The 25855-nt window shown below is 43.5% G+C and overlaps 1 protein-coding gene across 9 annotated transcripts in view; it reads left to right on the top strand.

Moving 5' to 3' along the window:
• Positions 1 to 19933, top strand: part of SBNO2 (strawberry notch homolog 2) — a 100006-nt gene extending 80073 nt beyond the window's left edge. For 8 of the 9 annotated variants that reach the window (XM_042479796.1, XM_042479800.1, XM_042479797.1 and 5 more), the window contains 17 exons: positions 1270 to 1367; positions 3266 to 3348; positions 4566 to 4775; positions 5204 to 5379; positions 6026 to 6157; positions 6744 to 6879; positions 7310 to 7422; positions 9063 to 9134; positions 10190 to 10298; positions 11184 to 11258; positions 11861 to 12004; positions 12408 to 12502; positions 14063 to 14155; positions 15660 to 15791; positions 15913 to 15989; positions 17454 to 17644; positions 18880 to 19933. In XM_042479796.1, the coding sequence (XP_042335730.1) occupies positions 1270 to 1367; positions 3266 to 3348; positions 4566 to 4775; positions 5204 to 5379; positions 6026 to 6157; positions 6744 to 6879; positions 7310 to 7422; positions 9063 to 9134; positions 10190 to 10298; positions 11184 to 11258; positions 11861 to 12004; positions 12408 to 12502; positions 14063 to 14155; positions 15660 to 15791; positions 15913 to 15989; positions 17454 to 17644; positions 18880 to 19493 (2550 nt within the window). In that variant the 3' untranslated portion in view covers positions 19494 to 19933. Of the gene's footprint in view, positions 1 to 1269; positions 1368 to 3265; positions 3349 to 4565; positions 4776 to 5203; positions 5380 to 6025; positions 6158 to 6743; positions 6880 to 7309; positions 7423 to 9062; positions 9135 to 10189; positions 10299 to 11183; positions 11259 to 11860; positions 12005 to 12407; positions 12503 to 14062; positions 14156 to 15659; positions 15792 to 15912; positions 15990 to 16169; positions 16308 to 17453; positions 17645 to 18879 lie in introns of those variants that run through there. The other variant, XM_042479804.1, reaches the window with a different exon arrangement.
• The last annotated feature ends 5922 nt before the right edge of the window (positions 19934 to 25855 follow it).

Consider the following 25855-nt stretch of genomic DNA (forward strand, 5'->3'; position numbering starts at 1 on the left):
GTGATTTGCCTAAGGTCACTCAGTGGATTTTCATGGCTGAGCAGGGTTTCAAAGAGTCACAGTCCATTATGAATCTTTGACTATGAACACTCTGACTATGACCTCTACCCCACCATTGAGTCTTAATAAGGTAGGAGCAGCCTTGCTGGCTTCTCACACTCACATCATTGCCTGCTCTGACGCAACATGACCATCAGCAGACTTTTGGGTTGCAACAGAGGTAGAAAAATATGTGTGTGTGATAATACTGCTGTTCCTTTGTGCTGTTGCTCATTGCAGTACAACCATTGACATCATCTTGATCAGCATGACCAGTATCTCCCACAAGATATAAAGAAGCTGCTGAAACAGGAAGGAATCTCAGATTACATGTCTCAGGAAGCCGGGATTTCTGTAGAATTCTGACTTCTTGTGAACAAAACACACATGCTGGGGCATGCTTACTTCATTGCACCCACTTGACTCCTCTGGCCAGCAGGTGTGTTTGAAAACAAACTTCTCCTCCCTAAGTCTCTCCCAGCTTCATCTAGAAACTTTGGAGATCTCCTTCTGCCTAGATGGTCTGCCACAGAGCTATGGCTTTCAATTTGCCCCCAAGCTCAATTTGAAGTGCTGTTTTTGATCTATAAAGCTCTAATTGTCTTTGAGACGGGATGTTCGAAACACCACCATACCCATTACAAGCCTGCCAGGAATTTGCAATGTTCAGAGGAGGCCGCATTGTGAGCCCCATCACCCAGACAAACTCATGTGGTGTGTACATAACAGAGGGTCTTTTCTGTGGCAGATCCTGATTTTGGAGGTTTCCTTTCCTAAGGAACATCAGATGGAAGTTTGGTAGAGCAGTCAACTAGCCTTGGGTCTTTTGTACAACCAGTTCTTACTCAGCAGTTTTAACCTGTTCTTAAAGAAAATTGTTCATGTTATTAATCTGTTTGGCATCCCGTCGAAAGCCCAGGAGTGCTGGGTGGTAATAAATACATATGTAAATAAATTTGTTGTCTAAATCAAGGGGATAAACACCCCTTAATATCTTGGGTATTAGAAGTACTATGGACTATATGTGACACAGACTGGGAGAACAGAAATTGTAGTCTCCTTCAGTCTAATATTGGGATAAAGGCATAATGTAAATTAAATGGAATAAGTAAGTGAATAGATGAATGCTGCAAAACAGAACTCTCTCTCCATTTGCTGCTGGGTCCTCTTGTTTTGATTCCCTCCTTAATTTTCTCCTGTTCTGTCCACCCTTGATTTTGCCTTCCGCAGTGTGTCGTGATAGGCCTTCAGTCGACCGGTGAGGCCCGCACCCGGGAAGTCTTGGACGAGAACGAGGGACACCTGAACTGCTTCGTTTCTGCAGCCGAGTGAGTCCTGTCCCACCCTTTTGTCTTCTAATTAGAGAGGCCATGCTTTGGACTGAGCTGTTCCTCTCCCCATGCTGCTGTGTTCATTTGGAACTTAACATTCTGACACCCAAATTTTCCTCCTCCTATGTGCAGTGTGGGACCAGGGGTCGATTTCCCCCACAGACCACCTTGCAAGCTGCAAATATCCCTCGTGCCAAAATGCCCCAAAACATCAGTTTTCTTCTGCAGTCCTTCTCAAAATGGTGACAGGGAATGCCATCCTATCACTTTGTATCACCATTTTGAGAGGGACTGCAGAGGAAAACCAGTATTTAGGAATAGTGTGGGCTTTGCCATGATTGTGAGAGCAGAGCGTGGGCATTTTCATATGTTTTTACTCATTTGGGCGGTTTTGGGGACAAAACCTCCCCCCAAATCACAGTGATTTTTAAAAGCAGGAGTTGGGGGAGCTTTAGAAACCACAAAAGTGGAGTTCACGGGATGCATATACCGTGCAGGGCATACTATGATATTGTACCCTTTAATATTGCTGTTGCTGAGCTTTTCCTCCCCAGACTACTATTGCCCAAATCCCCCAGCTAGCATTGACTGTTCATAATATTGACTCATACCCATGAGTTTGGGGCTCAATGCCTGGCAAATATATTATTATTATTATTATTATTATTATTATTATTATTATTATTATTATTATTTTGCCTTCATCATCAACTCATTCTATCTTTCCTAAACTCCTTTCTGTGAATAAAACCACTCTAGGTAGCTCCCACATCCGCTGCCCTGTCCACACTTTGATTTTTCCTTTGGTTTTTCCTTTTGGTTGCCATCTAGGCTTGTGCGTTCACCACCCAATTCCCAAGCCTCCGGCTGTCTGTGGACTGGGATTTTTTGTGCTGCTAGTAAGCTGAGGAGGGGTGGATTCAACCAGCCTGAATCACATCCCACAGAAACATCTGTACCACGGCATCTGTACCACACCATCCCACTACTGGCCTCTCCCTCCCCCCGTTACCTTCCTATTTTTGTTGGTCCCCCCACCACATTTGTATATAGGGGGAGGGCAAGATTGTCTTCCAGATATTTCTTTATTGATTTGATTTGTGTCCCACTTTTCTCCCCATATTGGGACTTTCTTGTTTTGGGCAACACCTTGCCAAACCCCTTACTGTTGACTCACCTAGCTGGTGCTGATGGGAGTTGTAGGCCAAAGCCTCAGGAGGACTCAAGGTGTCCCCATCTCTGAGACTGCAGGCTCAGTGGTTTTATCAAAGGAGCACTGCCTCCTCCTTTTCTCTGAGGTTTAACCATGCTGGCAACCTGAATAAGAAAATTCCTGTCACTGCTGCAGGTGCGAGGGACCTCTGGTCACAACCAAAGGTCAAAGAAACAACTCACAGGTCAAAGGTCCCCTTTCTTTTGACATAAGTGGCTCAACATATTTGGCTACTTATCCTTTCCCTCCTTGTCATTATCTGGATTTAAATATCCACTCCAAAGCTTAGATCCTACTGATGAGTTCCAGCTAGAATGACTCACGTTGCCAACACATAGATAAATCCCATTAATTGAATGGACCTGTTCCTGTCCTCCATCTTTCCCAATTTGCTCAGCACCAACAGATTGATGCGCCAATCCCCATTTGGTTAGCATATGTGAACATTCTGTGGCATCACAACAGTTTAACCAATGGGATGTTCCAACCAGGATACCTGGATGGCCTGCAACATTTACCCCCAGCCCCAGGTGTTTTGTTCTCCTTTAGTTTCTGTTTTCCTCCCTTTTGTATCTTTTGGTCACATACCCCCCCCCCCCCCCCGGGTTCTAAAATGCAGCCATTTGCTCTGCCTGGCAGCCAACCTTTTTTAAAAAAAAATATTTGCATCTTAACTTTTCAGAGGCGTCTTTCTCTCACTAATTCAGAAGCACTTTCCTTCAACCAAACGAAAAAGAGAAAGAGGAACTGGCATTAAAAGAAAACGTAAGACCCTTCTTCCACAACCTCCCTTCCTTTGCCAACCCCTCAGAACCTGGTATCTGCAGTCTGGTTGCAGTTTGTGGTGACGTCCTCTCCTTACCTTACCCCCATTTTACCTCCCCTCAATTCCACCCCCCTCCACTCCTGCTGCTCCATCCTGCTTTTATTTTGGTTTGTTTTAACAAGTCTTCATTCCTTTCTTTGGTGACAGGGTTTCACCCTAGGCATGTGATCCCATAACTGTCTCCTTGTGATCTCGTGTTTCTAACACACCCGCACCAACCCTTCCCCTTGTCCTCTTCCTAAATGGATTAATTTTGTTCATTGGTTACATGATGATAATATTCATTGCTATTAATATTTTCATTGTCCATAGTCTTATCTAGCAATGTAAGAGTTGGCTGTGGAAGACATTCCAGTTTTGTATATTTTAATCTTTTCTGTTGCTGAGCTGACCTATCCCGGAACGCTGATTTTGGGGTTGCATAAATCTGAGTCAGACTTATTTGTGAAAACGTCATTTAACTGTTATTATGTGTTTGATGTATGAAGTATGTATAAGAGACAGAGTTCTGTAGCGCTTGGAGTGTTGAATTTCTGGAGACCAGGATTTGAATCCTCACTCAGCCACAGAAGCCCACTGGGTGCCCTTATAGAAGTGCCACTCTCTCAGCCTCCTCTGAAGAAATCTTGTTGTGCCAGCTTGGTGTAGTGGTTTGAGTGTTTGACTGGGACTCTGGGAGATCAGACTTTGGATCCCTGCTTTGCCATGGAAACTCGCTGGGTGACCTTGGGCAAATCACACTCTCATAGCCTTAGGAGAATGCAAATGCAACCCTCTTCTGAATAACTGTTGCCACAGAAACCCTAGGAGGGTTGTGAGATGTTGTATTGAAAGTGAGCATGGTGTAACGATTTGATGGTTGCACTGGGACTACAGAAGACCATGGCTTAAATCCATGTGTATCCATTGGGCAAGTCACCCTCTCTTTCAGTCTCAGAAAGCAATAGCAAACCTCCTCTGAAGAAATCTTGTCAGGAAACTCTTTAATAGGGTTACCATAAAAGTTGCCATTGACTTGAAGGCACATAACAGCAATACACATGTAGGTTGTATTGGGGCTGTGATGTGTGGGAGAAGACGTTTTAGCCCACCCTTTGTGGGCCCATCTAACAGGCCCCAGCAACCTCTTCCAACCTCTCTCCTCTCTTTTCTCCAGGAAAGCAGCGAGTTCGCTGTGGCACAAAAGTCCCCAAATCCACCTACGACCTCACCAGCACCTTCATCAAGATCAGCTCCGACAGCAGCTCCGATTCAGAGCCTGGGCTGGAAAGTGACTTCAACTCTTCTCCAGAGTCTCTGTTTGATAATGATGACGTGATAGTGGTTGAGCCTGGCCCCACCAACGGCTTTGTGTGTGAGGACCGAGGTGAGGAATGAGACTGCAGTGGCCTTTTGCCTTTTCTTCCCATCACACAGACCTCCTCCCGTGTGTCTCCTATGCTGCTAGAATTATTACACACCCATTTCCCCATTACAGAAAGAAAACCCTACGAGGTCATTTTAAAACAGTGTTAATTTGAAAGCATATAAGAACATGTTCCTTATAACCAGTCCCGGTCCACAGTCTGGCCACAGCATTTTAGGCCTGCTATAGTTTCCAGTTTTCAAAGGCAGCCCCAGGTAGAGTTCCCTACAGTAATCCAAATGGGAAACAGCCATGGCCCTAATGCAAAGTTTAAAGTTTGCAGAACCCTGCCTAAGGTGGTCTGAGATACAATGCTGTGTTTTTAGGGCCCCTGTCTTCATGTTTCACCAAAACAAGATGCCTTGAACTTTTATTCCACCCCTGTACAGGTGGCATGTATATGCAAAGTTCCCAGAAGGAAATGCAGGGTCCTGGTGCACTGGAACATGTTGAGAGAGTGAAGCAGGATCTCCTATCAAAAGTGAAGGCACTGGGCAAAGAACTACCTCTGAATACTTTAGATGAACTGATCGATCACTTTGGAGGCCCGGAACATGTGGCCGAGGTGGAGTATTGGTATATTTATTGCATTACTCCCTGAGAAAATCCTGTCAGAAGGCTTATATTTTGAGGATGGGGTGCTGAAGGAAAGCCACTCCCTGTCTTAAGGCTTACAATCTTTAAAAAGTAGTATTCAAAGACACAGCTGTGTTCTGTTAGTCTCAATGGTGCTACAAGATCTCTTTATGATCTTAAAAAAGTCACGCCAGAAAAGGAATAGGAAGAAGAGGGAAAAGGAAAACAAGAAAAGCCAGGAATAGGTTGTTAGGGTTATAAGGGCTCTCAGCCTGGTGGAATGAGCAAATGGGTGATATTTGGGGGAATAGGCAAAGCGAGATAAGAGGTAGCTTCTTGAAGGGGTGGGGATTTTTTCTTTTCTGTTTTCCCCATCTTTTTCATCTAGATGGAATGGCTGCTCCAGTTAGGGTAGAAATGAGTTTAGTTCTATGTAGAGATGTTATTTTGTTCCCAAAATAACTTTTCCTAACCTCGCTGTTCCCATACTCACAGGTTTGTGGGTTCTGTGTTCAAATCCCATACAAAAAGAGAATTACCCCATGTGGATCACCAGATATTGGAACTATAAAGAGAATGGAACATCATATTTTCCTGCTGCATGTTGAACTGCATTGTTCGTTTTTCCTACGCAGATGACAGGACGGAAAGGGCGTGTTGTGCGGCAGCCTGACGGCTCTGTTGTGTTCGAGACACGGGCCGAACCAGGGCTCTCCATTGACAACGTGAATCTCAAGGAGAAAGAGCGGTTCATGAACGGAGATAAAGTGAGTTCCCAAGGACACCCGGGGAACCAAACACAGTAGTTTGGGCTGGGTTCTGAATTTGGTAGAAATCAGAGTTTGGAAAGTATAGACATGTACTAATATTCTATTCTGAGGTAACATGGGGGTGATAGCACTTTTTTTGAAAGCAATATCTCAGCTGATGACATCTTACTTTTTAGTATAAAGAGTGCAGTTGTCTTTACTCATTTCTTTGCTACTTTCAAGGATTGTAGGCTATTTCTCACTATTTTAGAAGGATTTGAATAATAATAATAATAATAATAATAATATTTATTTATAGACCGCTATTCTGCAATGATCATAGCGGTGTACAGTAAAATTGAAATACAATACAAAAAATTGCAAGGCCTCTCTCCCCCTGAAGATGGTGGTTGGAGGAGGGCTCTTTGTCTTCCAGGCCAGGCCTCTCTCCCCCTCAAGATGGTGGTTGGTTCCCCTCTCACTTTGATAAGTCCCTTTACAAAATTATACTGAATATATTTTGCAAACGGTAGCTTTTCAGGGTCTGGAAAGGGTTCACTTCTGTATTACTGTTCCTCTCCCTGATCTTCTCTGTTTCCCTCAGCTTGTAGCAATAATCTCCGAGGCCTCAAGCTCAGGGATTTCTCTCCAAGCGGACAGACGGGTAAAGAATCAGAAACGGCGTGTCCACATGACTCTGGAATTGCCTTGGAGTGCTGACCGAGCCATTCAGCAGTTTGGTGAGCCAGACAGTTTCAACTATTTTACTTATGCTAAGCAAAATGTGCATGTGGTGGTCTTGCACAGAAAACGTACATAAGTATTTTACATGCAAAAAACCACATGTGAATTTTACATGTAGTAAATGCCAAACTGAAGATTCTTATCAGGGCAGCAGTCTCAAGATACACTTTTTAACCTATTTTAAAAATATTTTTGAATGTTTTCTCCTTCCCTAGCCAGGAGCAGGGAAGGTAATTCATCAGATGTGCTGGATTCCAACTCCTATGAGACCTAGCCAGCCTAGTGATGATATAGTATGGCCAGAGGTGCCATCCAGCACTATCTGGAAGTCTTCATGTTCCCCAGTCCAGATTGTAGCATCAGCCGGTTCCGTTCTTACCAGAAAGAGTAGAAAATCACCACTGTATTTGTGAATTTCCCTTCCAGGTCGGACGCACCGTTCAAACCAAGTGTCTGCTCCAGAGTACATCTTCCTCATCTCTGAATTAGCAGGGGAGCGGCGGTTTGCCTCCATCGTGGCCAAACGCCTGGAGAGCCTTGTAAGTTTTCATTTCTTCCCTTAAGGCCTGTTTTCAAACATCTCTAAAAACAAAACAAAACAAACAAGCTTCATTTATATACTGCTTCATACCACCTAAGCAGTGTCTAAGCAGTTTACAACTGTAAGCTAATTTGCCCCCAACAATCTGGGTACTCATTTTAGCGACCTCGGAAGGATGCAAGCCTGAGTCGAGCTTGAGCCCTTTTGCTGGTCTTGAACTCGCAACCTTGTGGTTTTGAGTGAGTGGCTGCACTACAGGCATTTAACCACTACGCCACTCACTCCACCTGTGCTTACAGTTCTGAAGCTGGCTGCAATTCCAAACCTCCTCAAAGCTTCCTTTGGTACCAAAAACTAACAGCCAGCACTACTACAAGATGAGTTCTATTGGTGGTAAATTGGGTGGGCAACTGAGTAGGAGGTAGGGGACATTCCCTCTTTCTCCACCTAGCCCCAGTGGGCTGCACTGGCTTGTTTCCACCCCCTTCTGGCTGCCATTTTGGCTGATTTTTTAATCAATTTTTTTTGTGTTTGGGGGAGTTGGAGGAGTTTTTGGGTTTTTTTGTGAGAGTTAGGAGTAGCAAATCACCACATTTTGACCCAAAGCTTGGAAATAACTCTTAAAAAGTAATGAACTACAGTTATAGTTACAAAGCCTTTTTGGTATTTAGTTACTATGATCATTGACCATTTTTACAAGTTACTTTTTGCTTTCTTTCTCTTCAAAATACCCTGATAGTTGCTCCTTAGTTTGTTAGAAAATACATCCAAATGATATAATAATAATTGTAAGCTGCTCTGAGAGCCAATACCCGCAAATAAAGTAAGTAAGTAAGTAAATAAATAAATAATAAACTTCTCTCTTGTAGTATAGAACACATAACTGTAACTATGGCCTCCCTCTGTAACTGTAAAGTGAGCCAAAAGATAATTAAGACACACCACAGAAGAAGAGCAGTTATCTCTTATGTTACGGTCCTAATGCAATTTAGCCATGCCTTTGTTATTGGTAAAAGACTGGCTATGGTGAGATATATGAATGTTTTGAAGTAAAGTCAGGATTGTCCATGCCACCATATTTCTGATTTCCGTATATGATCATGAAAGCTGGATAAGGGAAGAAAGCAGATAAAAAGAGAATAAATTCATCTGAAATGTGGTGCTGGAGGAAAGTTCTGTGGACTGCTAAAAGGACAAATAAATGGGCCCGAGGCTCAATCAAGCCTGAGTTCTCACTAGCAGCCCAAGCAAACACACTGAGGCTATCGTACTTTGGGCATATCATGAGATGACATGATTGAAAAAAGAAAGTAATACTTGGCAAGGTAGAAAATAGTAGGAAAGAGGAAGACTACATTACAAGTGGGTAGAATCAGTTGTCCTGAATCTGCAAGACCTGAGCAGGGCTGTTGATGACAGGGTGACTTTGAGGTCCCTCATTAGGGTCACCGTAAGTTGAAGTCCATTTGACACAAATAATAATAGGAACTCGAATTAACAACAATAAACTATTTTCCCAAGTGCAGGTTCCTCCTTGACTGTTACACTGCCTACAAGGCATAGGGTTCTGCATGGGAGAAAAGTGAGCTATAATAAACATCTCCCCGCAACCTCATTTTCTTCTTTTCCTTCTAACAGGGTGCCTTAACTCATGGGGACAGAAGAGCCACTGAATCCAGAGACCTCAGCAAGTACAACTTTGAGAATAAGGTGAGAACTTCAAAGACGGTGAAACACCCTTCCACTGGAGGTCCACTTGGTCCCCTCTCTGCTCTCTTTGGCAGGCAAAGAACTTTCCATTCAGGCATTCTTAAATCATCTGGCATTCAGATTCTAAAAGCCTGTGGCAGAAGGGCCTTTGAAAAGGATGTGCTATGTTTTTTATCTTCCATCTTTTTATATATGTTTTAAAGGTGTGTTAAACTGTTTCTAACTATGTGCTTTTTAATAGAATTACTTGTTCATCTTTATTTTAATTTTGTAAAAAATATTAGCTCAATCTTGTTTTAAGTTATTTTGGGTTCCATGCCAGGAGAAAAGTGGGGCATAAAGTAAATAAGTAAATGAAACCACAACTTCCCCCACATCTGTCTCAGCAAGCCTGGATTGTGCAAATTAAAATACTGTAGCGATAGTATCAGACAGAACAGTACTTGCTTTTCTAGAATGTGGTTTGCCAGGCTCGGAAGCTGTATCTTTCTGTAATGTGGGCTAAACACTTACGGCTGTGGTTGAGCACAGGTCTGGGCAATGGGTAGTCCTGCTATATTGAACTACAATTTCCATCAGCCCTAGCAAGTATAGCTAATGATGGGAGATTCCTGGAGCTGTGGCTTGACAACATTTGTAAGGCCATACTTTCCCACTGCTGATATATGCAAAGGTGAAGAATTTCTTACCCCCTGGGGGCCAAATTTAATTTCAGAGACATTTGCAGGGGCCACATTCCAGAGTGAAAGGCAAAAGGAGTGGAGTCAAAATGCCATCAGATTATATTGTACAAAGTTATTTCTGCAAATAGATAGGCCTCAGGAAAAGGGATTTTAACCTTTTGGAATAGGGGGAAACCTACAAAAAATGAAGTAACACAAAGCTGCTGTGCAATGGGAAAGGGGGCTTAGCCATTTGGGGAAACCCAGAGGGCCACGCCTGGGCCTCAGGAGGGCCATGTCTGGACTCCAGCACCCGAGTTTCCCACCCACTCCCATGCTAATGGTTCTATGGCTTTCCATTATTTATATTTCTCCTGCTTCCATTCTCTCTAGTATGGGTCCAGAGCCCTTGACAGAGTCCTGCTTACCATCCTCAACCAGACGGAGAACAAAGTCCCTGTGCCCAAGAGTTACAATAAAGGAGATAGCGTCTTTTTCCAGGGTAAGGTGGTCCAGGATGAAAGGAGTGTGGTGTTGGACAAGGGGCGGGGGGAGTCCTTCTGGCCAACAAAGGAAAAGAAGGTGTAGACATCATGTTGTGATTAAGGGCATGAGCTATAAGCCAGGCTAATCTTTTATTCAAACTCCAGCCATAGACTTGAGAAACAATGTAGTGTACTGATCAGAGCAGAGGTTCAGAGGGTAAGGGGCTGCATTAGCCCCCACTGGAGACCTTGGAGGAATGCATTCTCAATGTGTGTGTATGTGTCTGTATGTGCTGACATGTGCTGTCGACTTACGGCAATCCTATGAATTTCATAGGGTTTTCTTGGGCAAGGAATCCTCAGAGGTAGTTTTGTTTTTTCTGGGCCTAAAATGGACTGGGGGGTAAAACATGGTCGAAATGCTCCCGCAGTTCCAGGGGGTATTTGGGGACAGAAATGCTTTAATTCTTTTACCTAGTGGGTTCTGGTGGCTGTATGTGAACCACAGGCTGCTCTTTGCTGACCCATATGCTAGAATGTTGCACAAAGACTTGGGATAACTGACTTTTACTCTCCATTGAGCCATGAAAAATAGTGGATAACCTTGGATAACCTTGGAATAGTCATTTTATTTGACAGCCTAATCTACCAGAGTTGTTGTTGTGAAAATAACCATGAGCAAGCAAAGGAAAGTCAGATATACCATTTCATTGGGGAAGCAGAATTCTTATTTGGGAAGCAATGCTTTCATTTTGCGCATGACTGCACCTATGTCTTTATTTGGTTTATTAATTCCATGAGTTTTCACCTATTTCACCGACTAAGATGAAATTAGTTTGGCTGATTTGGTTGGCTGATACTCCTAAACATGAGGCTTTCTTCTCTTCCCCATCCTTTTGCAGAGATGAAGCAGTGTCTCCTTTCGGTCGGAATCTGTTGCAAAGAGATGCGCTATGGCTTTGTGACTGTGGAGAAAGGTATCGTTTCATCCTCTTGTTTCTTTCTGTTTGGCAGAAAAGTCTAGCTCAGAAGTAGGGAACTGTTGTTGTTTTTTTACCCCACTGAGGGTTGCATTTTATTGAGAGATGCAATGGTAGTCTGAGGCCAAAACAAAATGATCCCTGGCTTACTGCTTTTCTCTTTCAAAAACTCACTATTGAGTCTCTCTCTTTTTCAACTATTCCCATTCTTAGGGAAAAGGCAAGAAAATAATTTGATAAATCATTTGATTGATTCAGACACTTTCTGTTGGTGTATTTGTTTTCATTCTTTTATTTAGCCATCCCTTTTTTGGCCTCTCTTTCTTTCCTTTCCTCCCAGGGTCACCCCCAGAGTCATAAAGCTAGAAGGGACTCCTGGGAGCCATCTATCCAACCCCTGCCAAGTAGGAATCCACTAAAGCACTTTGGTGTATACTATTACACTCTTCATAAAATGAACCCAAACAAAACTAATGTATCTCCTGTGAGCGAAATGTTTTCTTGCCCCACTGACTTAGAGAAATTTTCCAAGGGAGCACTGGCAGGCAAGAAGAGTTAGCCACACAGGCATCTCTCACTCTTCTTCTTTCTCTTCTCAGACTGCTCCATCACCAAGTTTCTGAACCGCATCTTAGGCTTGGAGGTCCAAAAGCAGAACCTGCTCTTCCAGTACTTCAGTGACACTTTCGACTATCTGATTGACCGGGACAAGAAGGATGGCAAATATGACATGGGGATTCTGGGTAAGAGAACAACAATAGTAATAATAGTAAATATAGGAGCATAACACCCTAGAAAACTCCAGATCCTGTCGGATCTTGGAAGTTAAGCAGAGTCATAAGGAGCCCTGGTGGCACAGTGGTTAAATGCTGGCACTGCAGCCACAACATATAAGTTCAATCCTGGAAGGTGCCAATATCGACTCAGCCTTCCATCCTTTAGTAGGTCAGTAAAATGAGTACCCAGCTTGTTGGAGGCAATTGGCTTACACATTGTTCATTGTTCACTGTTCAAACCAAGCTACACAGGCCTACCCATGGCATCACAGTAAGACATAAGTGTGGTACAGACTGTGAGGTGGGGCAAATATTTTCTTTCTATTTCTCTGCAAACCTGCTTATATTTGTTGCCTTCCCCACTCTCCAGATCTAGCCCCTGGCGTTGATGAGATCTATGAAGAGAGCAAAGAGGTCTTTCTGACACCTGGCCACCCACAGGATGGACAGGTGGTCTTTTACAAGGTAAGAATGGGTCATTGTAGAAGGGCAACACGAGAAGCTGGATCAGACTCACAACTATGTTTATCCATTATAGTGCTTCTTGGTCTATCTGGTGTGGGGCAATTTTTTCCTCAAGTGTTGAGGGATCAGCACCACATTTGTGGCTGCTGGCTATAGCTGTTTCTTTATTTCCTGAAACTTCCCATTGACTGACAGTTAGTAGCTCTGGGACTACAACGGTCCAGGAACCACCACTTTGAATAGCTCTGTTCTAGTGCATCATTGTCTACAACAAGTGTCTTCTTATTTATTGACCTGATTTGATTTATATGCTGCCCTTTTCCCAGAGTGGAACCCAAGGCAGTTCTCACAGAAGGAAATCAATTAAGTGATTTCAATTTTAAAAACAATTAAAAGTTCTGTGCCAGAACCATGTGTAGTTCCATGTCTCCCTGAGACATGTTATGGTTATAAGATAAGATTTATTAGTGGTAAATGATGCAGCAGGAGGTACACAGCAGAGAAGCCTTCCAGCCCTTTTGCTGATGGGAACCAGAATGTCAATAGTAGAACTGGTCCGTTAGCAAGCATTTCTACCCAGACTATCCCTGATTGGTAATCCAATTCCCCACGGCTGGCTATGGGAAACCCTTGGGCTGGGCTGCATCTGCCAGGGTGAGGCCAGAGGAAATTAGACTCTGAAAAGAGTCTCATAGAAATGACACAGAAGGGAGAAGAGGCTGGGAAGGAAGAAGAAATGAGCAAATCTGAGTCACAATTGCAACCTTGGTATGGTTTCTTGTCTAGGAGGTGACCTCAGATATCACGGTTGGCATACTCCCTACTGTGTTTGAGCAATATTTTCTCTCCTCTCTTTTTACTCCAAAGTAGCATAATAATTCTGCATGTGGAACTGCTCTACAGCTGGCCATTCACTCATGCCCTGACTTACTGTGAAGCCACTGCAGGATCTGCCCATGACCATTCTGTACCTGATGGAGGAGGGATGGGAATAAAAGAACTGTCTGGCTATGTCCTTGTAGTCAGATGCAAAATGATTGCATCATCTGTTGAGATTTCCAGATGACTCCAGTGAACCTCAGCAGATGATGCAATCATTTCACTGCAGGGACATAGCCAGACTCTTCTGATCTTACCAAGCACAGACTGGCTCTCAAAATGTTCTGCAGCAACTCTGTGGTATGCTGTGGGAGGTCCATATGAAGGAAGGAAAACAATGCCAGTCTCTACATCAACCCAAAAAAGACATAAAGCTGAATTTCACTTGCACATACCACTAACAGACCTCAGCCCATGCTTGCCCAATGGAGGGATTGTTGTTGTATGACACCAGAAGGGGCAGGAGGGTGACTGCTACCTAGAGGTACTCTGGGACAATACCTTTTGAGTTCCAAACAGGTACTTTCCACAGAGCTGTGGCCCTTTCCCTAAACAGAAAAGATTCCAGTCCTCATGGTCTAAACAGGACACAGGTGAGGTGGCCCATACCTTGAGGATATTTTTGACCACCACGTGGTACTTCATGTCTTCTCTGCATGGTTCTGCCTTTGTTTTTTCCAGATCAGTGTCGACAGAGGCATAAAGTGGGAAGAAGCCTACAAGAAGTCGCTCCAACTGACAGGGCTCAATGAGGGCTTCTACCTCTCCCATAAGGTGAGGTGGCTAAAGGGTGGGCGATGCTAGTGGGGATGGTGTTGTGGCTGTTTGTGGTTGACTAGACCAAGGTGAGGGAAGACCAGGAAAAGTCTCTTGTGAGATGTCAAAAATTCCCCCTGGCCTTATTGGTAAAGCTAGGAAAGCTGGAGTGAATGTGTACATGTGTTTCTATGCACACATGCGAGAATTATTTTTGATTCATTCTAAGTGGACAAACTGGATATGCAGAAAGAAGAAGAACAGAAGAAGATAAACATCAATAATGAATAAACAATAAGATTAATAAACATCAAGCAAGCCGAGTCAATGAATAAATGGATATGTAATAAATAAATGTACAAAAGAACTACCAAAGAATCCGTACTCCATATATAACAAATACGTAATCCATATAGCTTTATAGTAATGGATGTGAAGGCTTGTTGGGCATAAATCTCATAACTGGAAGAAGATTGCGGATTGCTCATCTAAATAAAACTTAAATAAGTATAAGCATACCTCTTGCCTTCACCACCCAAACTGTGGTGCCTGGTGGAGAGTCTGGGCAAGATTGGAGAAGCATCTGGCTACATTCCTTAGTCAGACATTAAATAATTACATTGCCTGCTAGAGTCCTCCAGAGGACTCTGAGAATGATGTATTATTTTGTGTCTGACTATGAGTAGATAACCAGATCATTTTATAATCCCCCCCCCCCAAACTCCAGCTCTCTGCCAGGTACAGGATAAGTATAAACATAGCTATGGGTGATTAAGGCAAAATGCATATTTATCCTACACTGATGTGTTTGACTCAGTCTGATGGGAAATGCTAGGAAGATTTAATGAATATTGGTCACTGAGGAAGAATTTTGAAATGCATCTGGCCCTAGTTTTATTTGAGTCTTGTTTAGATCCGTGGTCATCATCAGTCTTCCACCAGTTAAAGATTCCTGCCCAATGAACCTTCATATCTAGTGCTATATACTGTATGTATTGTGTAGAAAGAAGAAACATTGGGTGTGGAGTTGAGCCCATAGGTACCCCAAACTGTGAGCCTTTTGTGTGGAGAAACAGTCCCATTTTGTGTGTCTCTGCTCTCAGCTGGCTGTTTTGGGGGGCTTCTCCTGTTTACCTTATTGTTTTCGTGAACATTAGGGTTCCTTGTCTCATCAGATGCCTCCTTCCATGCATGGACGGTATCATTTTGGCTACAGAAGGACCAGCTCTCAAATAATTGAGTTTGCTTTTACCAGTATATATGAATATGCCAGTCATCCCAAAAGTAGTTTCCTATGTGCTGTGCAAAAACTTAAAGAAGTGGTTGAGCTACACATGTTAATTTGAGCTCTTGCTCAAGGTTTTATATTTTTATAGACACAACATAAAAAGGAAAAAGGGATGGGGAGGGAGGAGGAAAATGAGTGTATCTGAGCCCCATTTTCAGTCTTGCGATCTTGTCCTGATCTCTTGTCTCTCTCAGAACTGCCCTGAAATTACTGTAAGTCTTGTGCTTCCTGCAGGTCCGAGGCAGCAAGTACACCTGCCTACTGGCAGAGCAGAGCCATGAGAAACATTTCACCCTCTACAAGCCAAACATCGGCAAACACAGCCAGCCGGAGAGTCTGGAAAGTCTTCACAGAAAGTACCGAAAGGTAAAGCTGAACTTCCACAGATGTCTATTTGCTGCTTGTCCGCATCCCACATGTCCTCAGAGGGAAAATGGGGAGGGAAAATGCTTCTGAACAGTCTTTTCTCTGTCACTCTGTCCTTCAGGTATCGCCAGAAGATGCCAAAGAACATTGGGAAAACAACTATACCTTTTCTCTGCAGTACTGCAACCATGCTGTGTGGTAAGTAAAACCTTGAAAGGGAGATACCTTCTTGCCCTGGGCTAATGAGAGAAATGAGACCTTCATTTGGACAGTTTTGAACCCCTTTTGGAAGTGCAACAAACTCTGTGTGTAGCAGACACACTGGAAATCCTTTTCTTTTAAAACCACAAGTAAAGTAAACACATGATTTCCTGGCAGGTACCATGTATATAATAAGCTCATGTTCTTCACATAACCTGGAATGTATCCAAAGAAGAGTGACCAGGAGTCTATGAGGAACAACTTAGGGAGGTGCTTAGCATGGAGAAGAGAAGACTGGAGAGGTGACAGAACAGTCATTTTTAAATATCTGGAGGGATGTTGTATAGAAGATGGAGCAAGCTTGTTTTCTGCTGCTGCATAGACTAGGACAGTGGTGGCGAACCTATGGCACTAGTGCCAGAGATGGCACTCAGAGCCCTCTCTGTGGGCACACAGGCCTTTTGGGTTGTGGTTTGGGCACTCAGTCTCTAAAACGTTTGCCATCACTGGACTAGGACATGAACTGGATTCAAATGACAAGAAAAAGCTTCTTACTTAAACATTAGAAAGACTTTCTTGACTGTAAGAGTTATTCACCAGACTACCTTGGAGGGTGGTGGATTCTCCTTCCTTGGAGTGTTTAAAGAGAGGTTGGCTGCTCATCTCTTGGAATGCTTTAGTTGTCTATTCCTGCCTGGCAGGAGGTTGGACTAATGGCCCCTGCAGCCTCTTCCAGCTATTCTATGATTCTATCATAATTCAAATAAGACTCTGCAGACAAGAGTTCGAATTCCCCACTTAGCCATAGAAGCCCACTGTATGTCCTTGGGCAAGTTCCATTCTCAGTCTTAGAGGAAAGCAAAGCCAAAATCCTTCAGAACAAATCTTGTCAAGAAACACACAAGATAGGTTCACCTTAGGGTCACCAGACGTCAGACTTGACTTGAAGGCACATCACAACAAAAATAACCATTATACACACCTAAGGTTTGAATCTTGTAGTTCATCTGGGGTAAGAGGTTGTTGTTTTTCTTTATGCTCCCTTTGTCCCAGTTCAGGACTCAGGGTGGTTTATTACAATTAAAAAATAGTTAAAAATTCAGAAAATAAATCCACAAAACCTTATGCTAAAATAAAGCTGTTAGTCTTAAAGTTGTCCCCAGACTCCATCTGTCTACTTTTAAAAATGATGGATCAGACTAACATAGCTGTCTCTGAAAATTACTCAGGGATGGGTTCAGGGCCTGAGAACCATAACTGTATCAAGTTGTTTTTTGAAAGGAACTTGCCTAGCTCTGTAATTGCTTTCCATGCGTCTCTTTCTGTTGGAAAGGAATGTATGAAAAACAGGATCCCAGAAGTGGTTTGTATAGAGTTTAGATTCCCATTGTCACTTTTGGGAGGTAATTCTCTTTTTCTTGTCCTTCCCCTCATCCTGCCACTCTTTTTTCCCGGGCAAAGGAATGGGCACTGCAAGGTGGTCCAGGAAGGGAAGGAATGCTTCCAGGGCACCCGTTTGCGCCATTACTACATGCTGTGTGGGGCATTGCTGCGGGTTTGGAGCAAGATCGCCGGCATCATGGCTGACATTACCAACACTAACTACCTGCAGATTGTCCGCCTCAAGACTAAAGAGAAGAAGAAGCAAGTTGGTGAGTGGAGGGAGGTGGTGAGAGAGTCATGTAGGATGGAGGTCGATAAGCATGGGAGGCTAGGGGGCTGCCCTCGCAAAAAAGAAACCACCCCCAAATACCCCAACATCCTTTTTGCTGTGATTTTAGGCCTCCGTGGGCCATTTTAGCCCCAGGAGTGGCCTTTTTTACTAACAAGAAGTGACCAGAATTCTCTTTCTGTTTTATAAAAGGGCTTCTCCTTAGACTAAAATGGCTGGGGGGGGGGGCGGTCGAACACATGGCAAAACTGCCTCACACACCCCAGAGGGAATTTGAGGACATTTGTTTAAGTCCCTGAGGGGATGGATTTGGCCTGCGTACCACACTTTGGCTGCCCCTGATGTACAAGTCCTTGCTTTTGCTGTTTTCTTATGTGAGAATGAGAAACCAGGAAATCTTTGTCCAAGCATGTAAGAGATTTTCAGTCAATCTCCAGAGAGTTTTCGTGTTTCTCAGAATGGACTTTTTAAACTTGTCTAAACTTGCCAGTTGCTGAAAGTGATCACTTTCAGCCTTGTTGCCTCGATTTCTTGGAAAATCTGAAGCATCAGAAGGGGAGAGGTTGCTTTGGTCTTTTTGATTTGTCCTTCTGTGCTGCTGTCTGTGTGTACAGTATTTCACTTCACAAAAGAGAAGAGATGGTAGTTTTGCACAAAAGCATCATTTTTCAGAAATTCATCCTCCTTCCATAGCCATGTGTCCTGCTGGCTGGAGGTTATGGGTGTTGTGGGCCAACCTCTCTGGGCTTTGCCGGTTTGAGGGAGGTTGCGCACTGTGAGAGAGAGACATAGGCTGAATCAGCATTGAAACCATGGGGCCTGTGTACGATTGTGAGAGCTGCAGTCCAAACAGAAACAGGCCAGTATCCTGTATGAGTGCCTTAGTCACATTTTGGATGGGGCACAGGAGTTCACAATCTGGCAGTTGTCAAACACTGGAGGGACTCCTGTTGCTGCCTTGTACCAGTGGGAAAGTGAGTCAAGACAATGAAGGTCTAGCTGCTCTCAGCTCCATGGAGAAGAAAAAGACAGGAGACAGTCTCAGAGGTCCCTCTCAGGGCTTGAAAGTTGTTGAGAGAGAGAGGGATACAGAGCTGAGCATGCAGATCTCATGTACTTCCAAGCCAGGGGTCAATTGGGCTCTGAGAGGGTTGGTGCATTAACAGGGGGCATCTGTGAAGCTGCTGACTGGTCCTTTCTTACCACCTCCTGCAGGGATTAAGATCCCAGAATCCTGCGTCGAGCAGGTGCGGAAAGAACTGAAGCAGATGGATGAGAATGTGAAGCAAAAGCAGAGGCAAGCCCTTTTGGTAGCGGCGGCAGCCTCTCAGCCAAACCTTCCCTACCCCGTCCATCAGCAGACACTTCCGCTGGACCTGAGCCAGTCCACGGGGGGCACTGGCTTCTTGCCCTCCCAGCCATCCTCCTTGCAGCAGGATGAGATCTTGGACCTGACCTACAGCCCCTCCAGTGATGGCATCCCAGACCTCTGGGCCGAGACCTCCACCCAGCCGCCACCACCTCCCCCGCCACTGCATTTCGGCTTCCCCCTTCCCTACAACAGTGCTGCAGCTTTGGCTGGGAACTTACCCCTTGGCTCCCCCTCAGCACATGAACATTTGCCCCAGGCCCTGGTCCCTCCCCTCTCCAATGGCTTCTCTTTGCCCAGCCAGGACATCAACTATAAGGAAGTTTTGGAGGAGATGTTGAATTCCCTGAATGTGGGCCTGGAGGACAGTAGTGCTCATGCTGCTTCCACTGCGCCGGAGCGCCAGAGCGTCATCCAGTTCAGCGGTCCTTTTCCCAGTTTCTGCGATGATGACAGCTGAGCCCCCCCCCCCCCCCGCCCCCCCCCCCCCCACATTTTTAATCTGGAGGCCTCGGGTGACGTTTCCAGAGGCATCCTGTCTTCGGGTTTGTTTTTATACCGGTCGGACCACTTCTCTCTTTTTAAAACAGGGATGGGAACGGAGAGAACGTGTAGTTAACACAGAAGTTTATTTATATATAATATACAGTCACTTCTGTACTAATTTTTATATATATCTATATATGTCTCAGTATAGATATGTACAAAATAGAGGTCCAGAGATGGGGAGATGTGGGGGGACAGCACACTGAGGCACCTTACAGGAGTGAGTGGCATGTTGCCATTCCCCCCCCCCCCCACAATCCACCCCAACTTCTTCACCCAACCTTCAAGCTGCACCCCCGCCCTTATGCAAACTACTGAGTTTGGAAAGCTAGGATCTTTATACTATATATATATATATATATATATATATTTCTTTCTTTCTTTCTTTCTTTCTTTCTATTCTGCCCAGTTTCTCAGGAGGGAATCGCAATTTGAACCCACAGCAGCCCAGAGACAAAAGTATTGTGGCCTTTCACTAGGTTATTCTGTTTCTTTTTTCTTTGTATATGTGGAAACCTAAGTGACTGCTGCACAACTGGGGATCTGTCGATGCCTGGCTACTGGTTCTAACTGGAGAGCTTCCCAAAGTTTCTAGACCTCATGGAGGCGGGAAAGAGTTTGTAGAAGGGGATAAATTTCATCAGGGAAAACACTTGGCCAGAAAAGCCAGAACTTTTCTGTGATTTTAGACAAATTAGGTAATTTTTCTGTGCATGCCACCTCTTATTATCTTTCTCCATCTCTGGTGGGATGATTTACTGTCAGATTCACCTGATTTTGCAACTTGAGTTTCCTTTTGGGAGTGGGTTTTTCTTACTCTCTTTTTTTGCAGACTCTTGTCTATGGCCCAATTTTTGTTTTTAAAAAACATGATTTATTATGGTCTGTCTGCATACACTCATGGCTGCCAAGGGTCCTTTCTGCAGTGACTCATAAGGAAAGCCTTTGCCTGGGTGAATAGGAACAGTATAGGGGTACATGTGTGTTGCAGCGTGCTACACATAAACACACTTGATCCCTTAAGCTTTTCCTCTCCCCAAAATGCTGGATCTGGTAACATAGGTGTACATGCAGATAGATCTTATGCTTCAAACTCATTCATTTGATTCTTTCTGCGAGTCCTGGCTGTTTGAATCAACATCTCTGGCAAAATTACCAGAGCTTCAAGGAAGAATTGTAACTCAGCAGAAATTGTTCTTCACCAAAAAGGCTGTTTAAAGTCTTAATTTCCCCAAACTCTTGAGAGATGCTGGGTGCAAGGCAGTTGGCTCATTGTGTGGAACTATCAGGGCTAGAATTTTGCTTTGGTTTGAGGCAAGTGGTTGAGGAAAACATTTGGCTTGCATGCAGAAGGTTCCAGGTTTAACTATTGGGAACCAGTGCCAGTCAGCTTACAAATACTACTCTGGATGGACCTGGAGTCTTTTTTGAGTTAAAATACTCTCTGTTATGTTCCTAAGCCTGCCAGATCTCAATATCTTCAATTTCATATCTTGTTTCTATTTCATATCAAAGAATCTTAGAATTGGAAGAGCCTTCAAGGGCCATCCAGTCTAACCCCATTCTGTCATGCAGGAAGACATAATCGAAGCTGTCCCTGTGGCAGATGGCCATCCAGCCTCTGTTTAAAAACCTCCAAAGAAGAAGACTCCACCACTCTCCAAAGCAGTGTTTCCACTGTTGAACAGCTATTACTGTCAAGAAGTTCTTCCTAATGTTAAGATGGAATCTCTTTTCTTGTAGCTTGAAACCATTGCTCGATTTCGTAGTCTGTGGAGCAGCAGAAAATAAGTTTGCTCCATCCTCAATATGACATCCTTTCAAATATTTAAACATAGATCTCATATCACCTCTTAATCTTCTCTTCTCCATGCTAAACATACCCAGCTCCCTAAATTCACTCTTCATAGGGCATGGTTTCTAGACCTTTCACCATCTTGGTTGCCCTCCTCTGGACATTTTCCAGCTTGTCAAGATCTCTCTTGAATTGTGGTGATCAGAATTGGACACAGTATTCCAAGTGAGGTCTGACCAAAGCAGAATAGAATAGTAGTACAGTTGGTCCTCCTTATCCACGGATTTCTTATCCACGGATTCCAGCATCCACGGCTTGAAAATATTCAAAAAAAGTATAAATTCCAAATAGCAAACCTTGATTTTCCATTTTATATAAAGGACACCATTTTACTACCCAGTTGTATTTAATGGGACTTGAGCATCCATGGATTTTGTTATCCATGGAGGGTCCTGGAACCAAACCCCAGTAGATAACAAGAGACCACTGTATTACTTCCCTAGATCTGGACACTACACTTCTACTTATGGAGCCTAGTATTGCATTTGCTGTTTTAGCTGCCACATCACACTGTTGACTCATGTTCAGCTTGTGGTCTCCTACATCCCTTTTTGCACGTACAGTTGTCAAACCAGCTATCCCCCATCCTATATCTGTGAGTTTCATTTTTTTTTCTAAGTGTAGTACCTTACTTTTCTCCTTGTTGAAATTCATTTTGTTAATTCTGGCCCAGATGTCTCAGGGAATTTTGAATTTGATCTTGTCCTTTGAGTATTAGCTACCCCTCCCAATTTGGTGTCATCTCCAGTTTCGATAAGCATGCCCTCTATTCTATCTAAGTCATTGATAAAGATGTCGGATAGCCCTGGGCCCAGGAGAGAACCTGTGGGATCCCACTGGTCACTTCTCTCCAGGATGAAAAGGAGCCATTGTTGAGTACCTTTTGGGTTAAGCCTTTTTACCTACCAAGTGGATTTGTTAGGAAAGGCTGTTTATGCCCTGTTTATACACTTTTTTGGATTTCGCTGCCCTTCTCCTCCATTAGGTCTGATGCTGCATTGTTGTCTAGTTACACAAAATGAGTCAGTGGCCATACAAACCCAGTACATTCTTGCATATTTTTATTCATAGCATATTTTCAGTTCTTTTGCTCTAAAGTGGCAAAATAAGTACAGATATGTTTGTTTCCACCACAGAGCCAGGCTGCAAAATGCACTTGCTGTATATACTCATATATAAGTCTAGAAATTTTAGCCAAAACATTGGCCCCCAAAACCCGGGTCGACTTATCCACGGGTCAGTGTAAATACTGTATTTTAACTCTTGTAAAAAAGAATACCATTCCCTGGTGAAAGGCAAGAGCGCAGTGTGTCCTGGAAGCACTGACCCCCTTCTACTCTTTCATCCATCCAGCCTTTAGGGTAAACCCAAACCTTTATGCCGGCCAGAATTTTGTAAGTTGCTTGACATTGTTTTCCTTTGCTTTCATCATTTACATCGTTTGTTGCATGCCCCTAAGTTTTACCATCGACTTATCCACGGGTCATATCAAAATCCATAATCTTGGTCCCAAAACCTGCCCTCGACTTGCACATGAAGTCCATTTATAGTCGAGTATATACAGTAGTTTCCCTCGGAGGAAGAAATCAGAGCATTAACTTCATTTTGTACATTCTTTGAGGCAGGGACCAGATCATTTCTGTAGTTTGCTCATGATACATCCCATTTCCATTTGCAAGATCAAAATATTTTACTAGCCATAGGGTGAAGCCAGGTAGTCCAGTTTCGACTGGTTTGTGGATTGTATCAGCAGGAAGATGGGGGGCGAGAGAGGCTTTAAAACTCAGGAAAGAATCAGAGGATCCCCCCAGAATATATTCAGAATTTTATGTGGCTACTTTATAATTGTTTAATAAAATATAGGTCTATGCAGTTTCCCTTCTTGCTCTCTGTAGAGGTTGGACAGGGTCTCTCCCCTTATATACACTCCCTACTCCAGGATCTCTCCCCTCGCCATCATTTGGTCAGGAAGATTAATAATGATACTACTATTATGTTATCAGCTACTTTTTAACTAAATTATTACACTGTTTTATTTCTATTGATTGTATGTATTTTTTAAAAAATTGGGGGGGAAAACCCCACCAACCCCTTTTTTCCTCTGGCACTTTCTAACCTCCTTCTTTGTCTGCTTAATTATAATAATAATAATATTATTTTTTTCTATGCATATTTATAATGAATTGGAAATTGTACATATGTAAAAAAATGGGGGGAGCGATTCTTTGTTGTTGTTGAAAATGTGCCTTTTGAACTAATGATTCCGGAATTTTCTACTTGCATCAGAAGGATTAAAATGGTTGCCATTTCAGCTCAGTGGAGACTGTGGGGAAGTCAAAGCTTTTTGTATGTACTTGTATATATATCGGTGGGGGGGGGGCAATGGGAACCAAGATGTTGCTAATGGAGTACTGTCTTTGAGCTCTGTTCTTCCATGATGGTGGATATTTGCCACCATGCCAATTTCAACCTATGGTAGCCTTATGAATCAGACACCACCAAGAACCCGAATCATCAACTGCCCTACTCAGCTGTTGCAAAGTCAAGGCACCTATGGCTTCTTTGACTGAGTCTATTCACCTGTAGTGGAGTTTTCTTCTTTCCCTACAGCGTTCCACGTTACCAAGTATTATCGTCTTTTGAAATGAGTTCCATCATCTCATGATATGCCCAAAGCGTGACAGCCTCGGTTTAGCCTTCTGGGCGTTTAGGGAGAGGTCAGTCTTGGTGTGTTCTAAGACCCGTCATTTGCCTTTTAAGCAGTCCATGGTATCTGTACAAGTCAACTGGGCATCAGTTTCCAGACCTCCTGGACTCATTCAAGAGAGGATTAGGATAAAGACGGGGAGGATAAGACTGTCACGTTAACCAGTAACAATGGCTCTCATGTTACCTCTTTCATAGAGCCATTGTTTCCCTGTCATGGATGAACTTTAAAAGCTTTGCATTTATCTCCCACTCATCTTGTGGGCTTCACATTGGCATCATCAGGTTCGGCAGCCGTCTCTCAGGGGTTATATGGCCTTTGGAGTCACTTCCAGCACAGGGTCTGATGTAACCATGCTGGTCAGGTTTTAAAGACAGCTGCTTTTCTTGCTTGACATGTCCATTCAATGATGATGATTTATTTTTCTGTGCTGTCCTCTCATCCTCACAACCAGTCCGTGAAATACATTAGGCTCTTCTATTGAGCTTTGAATCCATGCCTGCCCATCTGTCTCTCCAGGAGGTCCTATTGGGCTTTTAGAGATGGCTAGGGTGAACAACTCTCAAAGGGAAGTAAAAAGCGACTGAAATACCTTTATTTACGAATATTCACCTAAGAAAGGGTGATGGTTGAGAGGACCACCTGATTGTGTTTCAGTGAGATATAGCCATATTCTTGGCTGTTACGATTTTGGAAGATACCTGGATGCACTTCAGCAAGAACAGTCAGGTCAGGAAATGGTCACTTAGCATCACATCCGTTAACAGTCTAGCTACTAATACTTGCCATGATGGTGTTCACATAGTCAAGTTTCAAAAATAAGAGAACAAGTGGAAAGAAAGTCAATTTATTAGAGACACAAGGTGTTATTTCCTTAGAGATACTTTGATAGCAATTTCATGTTTTATGCTCCTCTCTGATTAATCTTAAGGGTTCAACCAGCATGGCTGGTTTTCAAGCATTGCAAGATGGAAGGACAGAGACGTGCTTTTTCAGCCCTATAGTGATTGCTTTTAAAAAGCCATGTTCCAAGTACTGGCTACAACTTAATGCAGGGCTGGATGATTTTTCCATCTGCCAAATGGTCTTTCGTACCAGAGGTCTGCACTCACTGTTTCTTGCAACCTCAACACAATGGCAGATCGCACAAGATTTTTGAGCCATGGCTGTGCAGCAGCCTTTGTCAGGGCACAGCTTAGTGTTTTGCAATTCCAGCCCTGTGGCATGTGTGGGAGGTGTGTGTCAGTTTAGTGTAACTATGTTAATTTATACAATCTGTAATCCATCTTTTAGAACCAACTGACTCAACCTGGCTACTAATATGTTTAATCAGTATCCTAAAACTGATGGAAAAGGAGACAAGAGATTCTTGTGGCAGTAAGTTCTCATGGCTGAAAGCGAAGTAGTAATCTCTTTCCTGGAACTAAACAGGAGGAGAGAGCTCTTCTCCCTTTCTAGGAATACTTGACTCTCAGATTCTTCCAAGCTAAGACTGGCAACAGACTCAGGATTAATGGTAATCTTTTCCACATAATTTAGTGGGGAATTCAGCCACAAGTTGTAGTGAGGGGCAGGGGTAGAGCAGATCACAGAAGGAAACATCTACCATTTGCTCCTTATCATGGTGATTGTGTGCTAACTCCAGATGGAGCAGCAGTCTACCTTGACAAAAGTAGATGAAGGACCTTGTCCTTCTGTCCTGCTTGGCTTTCCA

This window comes from Sceloporus undulatus, chromosome 7 (assembly GCF_019175285.1).
Source record: "Sceloporus undulatus isolate JIND9_A2432 ecotype Alabama chromosome 7, SceUnd_v1.1, whole genome shotgun sequence".
Classification (NCBI taxonomy): domain Eukaryota; kingdom Metazoa; phylum Chordata; class Lepidosauria; order Squamata; family Phrynosomatidae; genus Sceloporus; species Sceloporus undulatus.